The 8,330-nt window shown below is 44.8% G+C and overlaps 1 protein-coding gene across 1 annotated transcript in view; it reads right to left on the minus strand.

Moving 5' to 3' along the window:
- Window positions 1-7,225, minus strand: part of LOC104520552 (ubiquitin-conjugating enzyme E2 H) — a gene marked incomplete at both ends in the record, with an annotated part of 19,263 nt that extends 12,038 nt beyond the window's left edge. The window contains 3 exons of the mRNA XM_010162265.1: window positions 1,459-1,533; window positions 2,224-2,300; window positions 7,197-7,225. Of these exons, the coding sequence (XP_010160567.1) occupies window positions 1,459-1,533; window positions 2,224-2,300; window positions 7,197-7,225 (181 nt within the window). The remainder of the gene's footprint in view (window positions 1-1,458; window positions 1,534-2,223; window positions 2,301-7,196) is intronic.
- Window positions 7,226-8,330: the final 1,105 nt, after the last annotated feature.

Genomic DNA, 8,330 nt, shown 5'->3' on the forward strand with positions numbered 1-8,330 from the left:
TTCCCAAAAGGCACAGTTCATATTTGGAACTAGACAGATTATTTCTCACACCAGAGAGTGATCTTAAACAGAAGGCACTCTTAGCCTAAGAATCTATTTTAAGAAAGTAGCCAATACTTATCAACTCCAAATCAGGATGTTGATATTGGAAAGGACCCATCTTGTCCAACCCATATAGTCAAGTTTCCACATCAGTTCTCCTCGGGCTGTTTTCTCCATTCTTTAGAGTTCTCAAGTGGTTTGAGAACCACAAGCACACCCTTCTGACAAAGAAGAGTCATGTCACTGAGTTACCAACGCTTATTTCACAAGGCAGAATAGAGATGTTGGAACTTTATACATCTGCTTCAGTTTTTCAAGCAATATTGGCTATTTCATTTAGAGTTTAAGTGATTGGAATAAAATCAGGTACCAGAAGACATCCAAGTCAGATCACCGTTACCCAAGAACAAACATAGGATGGACAGAGTCTAAAGAACATTTCCTTATCCAACTTCCTACTTGCTCTCAAAGGTTAAACAAGCCTGACCAGTCTAACCAACTGCAATTTTTCTGGTGATGGATTCCTGCTTTTATCATAGAATCATTTTGGTTGGAAAAGGCCTTAAAGATCATCGAGCCCAACCATAAACCTAACACTGCCAAGTCCACCACTAAACCATGTCCCTAAGCACCACATTTACATGTCCTCTAAATAACTCCAGGGATGGAGACTCCACTACTTCCCTGGGCAGCCTGTTCCAATACTTGACAATCCTTTTGGTGAAGAATTTTTTTCCTAATATCCAACCTAAACCAACCCTGGTGCAACCTGAGATCGTTTCTTCCTGTCCTATTGCTTGTTACTTGGGAGAAGAGACCAATCCCAACTTTGCTACACCCTCCTTTCAGGTAGTTGTAGAGAGTGGGAAGCTCTCACATCAGCCTCCTTTTCTCTCCTTTTATGTTCTTCCATATATGCATCACCTAGTCCAAGAGGACACAGGTTTCAGCTCCTGCCTTCGCCTCCATCCTCTTCTGGACAAGAAGTCCCAACGGTTAGATTCACCCCAAGACCATGAACACACAGTGTGGTCTTTGCTCTCCACACTACATGAGTCATTTTACATAACCAGGCTCCAGCACTCACTGTGGAATCCTGCACCTTACCCACAAATGGATAAATTATTAAAAATAAATAAATAATCACATGGTAGAGAGACTCAGTTCATCAACACACAAACATGTGACCAAATCACATTGTCAGCTCCTACCCCTTCAGCCAGAAGACCAAGCTTCCTCCTTGCATGTCATGTAATATTTGGAAGTCTATGGCAAGAATGTTGCACAGATTTGAAATAAAGACCTTATGATTGCACTGAGGGTTGGATCAACTTCACCTGCAATGATGCTGCAAACAGTAACATCTCTCCTGCATAACCAGTAAAACCATTTTGACTGAAAGTGATCATTGGTTACCTATAGACGGGGATTTGAATGGGTATTTATCAGGAAGGTCGACTCTAACTTTCCATACTCCACCTTCATATGGTGCTGCAAGAAAAGAAAAAGCAGGTATTAGACACTTCATAACTCAGAGGAATATAAATAGAACTAGAGCATTAAGCAAAACACATCTTTGGAAGAATACTTAGTTCCATCAGGGGGTAAGATTTCATATCAAACCTCCTACGGTAAAAGTCTTTTTCCTGTGCTGCCTGACAAGAAATACATGATTTTAACTGATACTGCAGATGATCCTGGCACAAAAAACACAAGAGCTTTATTAAAAACAGAGACTTTAAAATAATCTCCTTACCTTTGGAGATGTTACTAAATTTAGGCACGCTGGAGACCTGACTTGTGATCTAGTCACTAGAAAAGTCATCTTAATTACAAACTCTGCAAAAATTCAGGTGACTGATGCAAAACTTATGAGCCAGGTTTAGAAAAGCTAAGGATGAAGAAGAGTGGTCTGAAGGCCATAGCAGAGGGTTGAGTTGTCTGAAGGCAGTATCCACCTCTGCTCAGCTCCAAGGGAGGTGGTTCCTCTGCATTAATAGTCACAGCTGTATTTCTCCCTGCCCTTGAGAGCTCAGCCTTCAAACACTGTCACCCTTTGATTTCTCACCCCTACTTAGATTTGCTCATCTCTTCTTCCACTCCAGATGAATGTGTCATATTACTGTTCCCCACCATGAGCCATTAGTTTGTTTTTATAGAAGGGCTGGGTCATATACTTACTTCCTTGTGGTCCATAAAACTTCACAACAAATTCATTGAGTCCTCCTAAGATTGTGACTTCGTGTTTGCTCTCAATACTGATACAGCAAGTAAAGGAAAACATTTAGTTCAGAGAATCAAAACCCATTCACTCAGATACAGGTAACTTGCTAGAAGCCTGTCAAACCAAATAGCTTAAAACCAAGTATTCAAAATATAACAGAATCATGGAATGGTTTGGGTTGGAAGGGACCTGAAAGATCATCCAGTTCCAACCCCCCTGCCAGCAGCAGGGACACCTTCCACTAGACCAGGTTGCTCAAAGCCTCATCCAACCTGGCCACAAACACTTCCAGGGAGGAGCAGCCACAGCTTCTCTGGCCAACCTGGGACACTGTCTCACCACCCTCACACCAAACAATTTCTTCCTAATATCTAATCTAAACATTCCCTCTTCCAGTTTCAACCCATTTCCCCTTGCTCTATCACTACCTGCCCTTGTAAAAAGTCCCTCCCCAGCTTTCCTGTAGGACTACAACATGCAATATCCTACAACATGCAATTTAAGCGTCTTGACACATCTAAGTGACCACACCACCACAATGACGTGAGTAAAAACCAATTCTACACACTGAAGAATCCCTCCCCCTGCATTGAGCAATCTTGAGACGATGCCTCCCTTCCCCTCAGAGACGCTTCATGTTTTCCATCTACTTCTGCAGAGCGTGAGCTCTCATTTAAGAAAATGCTGAGTCCCTACCAGCAACACATTTGGAAACATATTTGGACTGTGGAAGGGAGTTAAAAATCCAGAAACAGCTCCAAAGCCTCACCACACACAGACATGAACCCCAAGATTCATGGGGTCAGATTCATGCTCAGAGATGAAACCAGGACTCAGGGAGACCTCTCTCCTTTCCAACGCTCAGGAAACGAGCCCCAAAGCAGAAAGTCACCCTTGCCAACTACTCACGTGAAATGTTTACTCTCCTGCTCAGATGAGAGGAGCAGAATTCACCCCAGTCCCCACTGACAAATGTGAGAGCTGATGAATTCGATTCTCCTTGGCTGCCTTTGGTGCTGTCAGATGGCCTCCCACAGCTACGATGCAAATTGCGGCAATCTCATGTTAATTTGACTTACAAGACCAAAAAACTCGGTGTCTTCGGAGAGATGGCAGAAGGGTGAGATGATGAGGCAGCGTTACAGTGTGAAAAGAACAACTGTATTTCTCAACATTTTAAATAGATAAATAAATCAATCAAAGCAGTGGCACTTTGGGCAGAAAGAATACAAATGGAAAGGCAAGAAATCTTCATTTCAAGTAACGCTCAGTTAAGATAATTAATGGTGATGTTTCAGCACCCCAGCTTGCTGAAGAATTCTGCTATAAATCAAGATTAATGGATTGTGAATAATATCCTACAGCAATTACCTTTAATCAATAATCTTAATATGAATTATGAGGGAAGCATTGGGAAAAAAAACCAAAAAAAACCAGCAAAAAACCCCCCAAAACAGAGGAGGAGAAAATCCAAAGGTTTATTCCCACCTGAACTTGAGACTGCTTCAGCTCTGCACCACAGAGGCTGCTCCCATTTGAGGGAAGGGGGCAACAGCACAGAAGATCTAATAAAAGATCTTTAACATCACAGCAGCGAGCTTGGCAGAAACACTCAAGCTAAGAGGAACTGAAGCCAGTTCTCCTTTTACAACCAAGATTCTTCACTCTGATGCAAAAGGTTTTCTGCTTTCAAGGCACAAGGTTTGCCCAGGATGCTCTCTGCTTTGCAGCAGTTATACCGACTCCTTTGCACCTTCATGGCACTGAGCAAACAGGCACCCGTGTGCCTTGGGACACAGATACACACTCAACTATTCCTGACCCACCAGGAATGTAACTACTTGGGACCTACCACCAAGAATAAATAATTCTCAGCTCAGGTTGAATCCCTGATGGCACGTAACGATCCGTGAAGGCTGCTTAAGGAGCATCACACAAGTTTCTTTTAGAGAAGAGGTTCCTGGATCCAGAAGTGCCAATTCAATTCTCCTGGTAGTCTGTGCACGTCCTTGCATGCAGGAGATCCAAGTCCCATCTGCAGGGTCCATCAGGATTTATTACAGTTCCTCAAGTACAATGACTCCAGATTGGACAGAGTTTTCCCACACAGCTAACTCCAAAAGAGTTTGGATGCAATAACCTTCTTCTCCTCATTCTCATGGGGAGGGAGAAAAGTTTATAGTGGTTTGTTTTGGCTCAAAGAGTTTTCTTGGTTCAGCATAAGCTGCTCTGTCCTACAGTGAAATGGCAAGTAGCTGACTGCACCTGGCAGTCACCCAAGAGCAGCTCACAAAGGGCAGATCGATGCCTTTACTGCCCCAAGTACAAGTGATTTCTGTCCTAAAAGACATCTCTGGGAAAAGCTACATCCCTGCGGGTTTGCAGAGAAGTAGCTTAGCACTGAAGTATGGCAGGTGCCTTCAGACCTGATGTCAAGAGACAGACAGATCACCAGATCTTTTCACATCGCTCAGTAACGTGACAGTAAGTTTTAAATGATGATGAGGGGCCTGGAGCATCTGCCTGACGAGGAGAGGCTGAGAGAGCTGGGACTGTTCAGCCTGGAGAAGAGCAGCCTGAGAGGGGATCTGATCCATGTCTATAAAGATCTGAAATGTGGGGGCCAAATGGATGGGGCCGGGCTCTTCTCGGTGGTGCCCAGTGACAGGACAAGGGGCAATGGGCACAAACTGGAACACTGGGAGTTCCAGACAAACTGAAGGAAAAACTTCTTTCCTGTGAGGGTGTTGGAGCCCTGGGACAGGCTGCCCAGAGAGGGTGTGGAGTCTCCATCTCTGGAGATGTTCAAACCCAGCTGGACACTTTCCTGTGCAACCTGGTGGAGGGAACCTGCTTTGGCAGGGGGGTTGGACTGGATGATCTCCTGAGGTCCCTTCCAACACTGATCATTCTGTGATTCTGTGAAATATGGGCTTGACTGAGTTTAAGTTCCTTTGAAAACACCCACATCCATCTAACCGATAACTATTCCACGTTCAGAAATGGGCTCTTAGACAAACCCACCGTGCATGACGATGCCCAAGAGTGAAGCGTTTAATACTGAAGTGTGTTAACACTCACAGCGGCTTCGCGGATCAGGTTAAATACAAATGGTTTTACTTACAACTAAATCAAGTACCACTTAATAAAAACCAGCTCACACAGCCTGATTTCCAGAGTAAGCTCCTGAGCAGCTGCAGCTTATACGCTCTTCGGCTCCACAAGTTAATACCGACCATAAATTAAAGCAGAGCTTTCCGTGCTCAGACTCAGTCCTAGTGTTTCTAAGTTAAAAAAAACCAACATTATTTGTAAGCAAAGTGGTGCCAGATTTGATCATTCTCCCTGTTGTGGCAAGGACTTAAAATTCTTACCAGAAAAACCCCAAACAAACAAACAAAAAAGCCCCAATAAGTGAGTTAGGTTCCTGAAAGGGATACGGATTGGGATGTGGATGCAGCATTTGGGAACAATCGCATTATTTATTAACGTGATACAAGAGTTTGGGGACAGACTGAAAACAAAGTGAATTTCAGCAATAAAAGGGCTTATATCAACACGGGGGAAATCTCTGGAAATGCATTAGCAGAGCTGAGGGAGCTGGGGAAGTCTTCTTCCCTGAGAATAATGTGAATTACATATGAGAACCCACTTTCTACCACGAGTGGGGTGAACCATCTTCTCTTCCCCCCTCTCCACCAAGTTTTCTTTAAAGGTAGAGATGCCCATGAAGTTGAAATCTCAGAATCATAGAATCATAGAATCACAGACTGGTTTGGGTTGGAAGGGATCTTAAAGCTCATCCAGTTCCAACCCCCCTGCCATCAGCAGGGACATCTTCCACTAGACCAGGTTGCTCAAAGCCTCATCCAACCTGGCCAAGAACACTTCCAGGGAGGAGCAGCCACAACTTCCTTGGGCAGGAACTGACACCCACTAACAAAATGATTGAGAGCATTAACGAGGGAAGCGCGTGGAGCAACCACAGAAAGAAAAACATTTACACCCTAAGAGCTCTTTCCATCTCCAAGAAGTCTTCAGAAAAGGAAACATTTATTGCACAAGCTAGGACTCCAGGAAGACCGAGAACCTGAGGCAGACCTCACGGTTTCTCCATCCTGCAAAGCAGTACCAGGGAACCCTCTAGCAGCACGAGGGGAAAGCATGGGGAGCAGCAGAAAGGACTCAACTTGTTTGGAGGACTGTCCCTCTGGATCAGGTTCCCAGACAAAGCTCCACCACAGCTCATGGCAATGCATCTCAGAGGAAAGAACGCAGGCTCTGACCCAACTATTTTCTCAGCTCAGACAATTTTTTCCATAAGGCAAAAATCTTACAACCAAATCCCAAATGAATCCCAAACACGCCAGCAATTAATCAGCTGTCTCAGATCCAAGAAAGAGTTGCCAGTTTGGAGACCCACAAGAAGCCAGTTGTGCCTAGGGCACACAACAAGACCTCCTGCATTCCAAACTAGACTTGACCAGGTGCCAGATCCAGCAAGTCCAAGTAGCTCCCAGGAAGGAGAAATTCTCCAGGTCTTCAGCAAACTGAGTACAGTTTCAGAAAGCCCCGGGAAAAGAGCATCAAGAATATGGAGAAGAATCACAGAATTGCCTCAAATGGAAAAACCCTTCAAGCTCATCAAGTCCAATCATGAACCCAACACTGACAAGGCCCCGACTAACCCATGTCCCTCAGCACTATGTCTACACACCTCTTCCATCCCTCCAGGGATGGGGACTCCACCACTGCCCTGGGCAACCCCTTCCAATGCCTCAGAACCCTTGCAGCAAAGAAATTCTTCCTCACATCCCATCTCAACTGCCCTGGGCACAACTTGGGGCCATTTCCTCTTGTCCTGTCACGTGGTCCTTGGTTGAACAGACCCACCCCCACCTCTCTACACCCTCCTTTCAGGGAGTTGGACAGAGCCACAAGGTCTCCCCTCAGCCTCCTTTTCCCCAGCCTCAACACCCCCAGTTCCCTCAGCCACAAGGGAACTCAGCACACTTGTGCTCCAGACCCTTCCCCAGCTCCGTTCCCTTCTCTGGACACGCTCCAGCACCTCCATGTCCTTCTTGGACTCAGGGGCCCAACACTGAACCCAGCGCTCCAGCTGCAGCCTCACCAGTGCCCAGTCCAGGAGCAAAACTTCCACAGTTAAGGTGACCAGACTGCCCTGTGCACTGCTCCCAGGACAGCTATGGTCACCTCCAGGATTCCCATCCACCTCTTTCATCAGATGCTGATGTAAATCTGTGCAGAAAGTGCTCCTGCGAGCGCTGAGGACTTCAAACACGCAGTCAGCATTTATGGGGAAGACCACAAACCCTTCACCTTGTTTTAGTCTCCTCTGTCCAGAGAAACTCCTCTAAGCCCACACTCTCCTTTACTGCACTTATTATTTAGATTTACAGAAAAAGAACGAGCAGTTAATGGATCAAGACTTTAAAAGTTCTTGATTCTGGTGGCAATCCAGTGGTTCACACTGGCACGAGCAGTCTGCTTTGTTTCAGGGGTCAAGATTACAGAGCTACAGAACCAGCCTGTAACACATCACGCAGGCTAAAATATTTAATAAAAATACAACCAAATCCCTTTCAAGACTCTCAGCTTGCTCCTGGGTTACTTACAACCTTGCTACTTTTATCTCCTTATCATCTCAGGATACTAATTTGATTTTGTGTCAAATATAGCCAGTGTAAAAGTCAAGAGAAAAGAGGAAAAATCTGGATACAAGTCAGGTTTCCAACTGATAAGAAGTTCAAAAGCTTTACCTTAAAACCACAAAAACTAGAAGAGAGTCCTGAGGACCTGAAGATAAATTATCTTAATCCCAAGACTACTAAGAGAATTTTAATGACAGTAAGCATCGAAAATATTTAGATGATGATTTGAAAAGCAAGCTTATTTTGAAATATCAGTTCAGAAGGGGTTGCTAGGAGAGAGACAGAAGGGAATTTTTCTGCAGCTGATTACAGACTCCCTAAATAGTGCCTGAAATGTGCCAGAAGCCCAAAGGCTGACCACACCACCTATTAGCATTACAGTAACATCTAGA

This window comes from Antrostomus carolinensis, unplaced genomic scaffold, assembly GCF_000700745.2.
Source record: "Antrostomus carolinensis isolate BGI_N321 unplaced genomic scaffold, ASM70074v2 scaffold19552, whole genome shotgun sequence".
In the NCBI taxonomy this organism is placed as follows: Eukaryota; Metazoa; Chordata; class Aves; order Caprimulgiformes; family Caprimulgidae; genus Antrostomus; species Antrostomus carolinensis.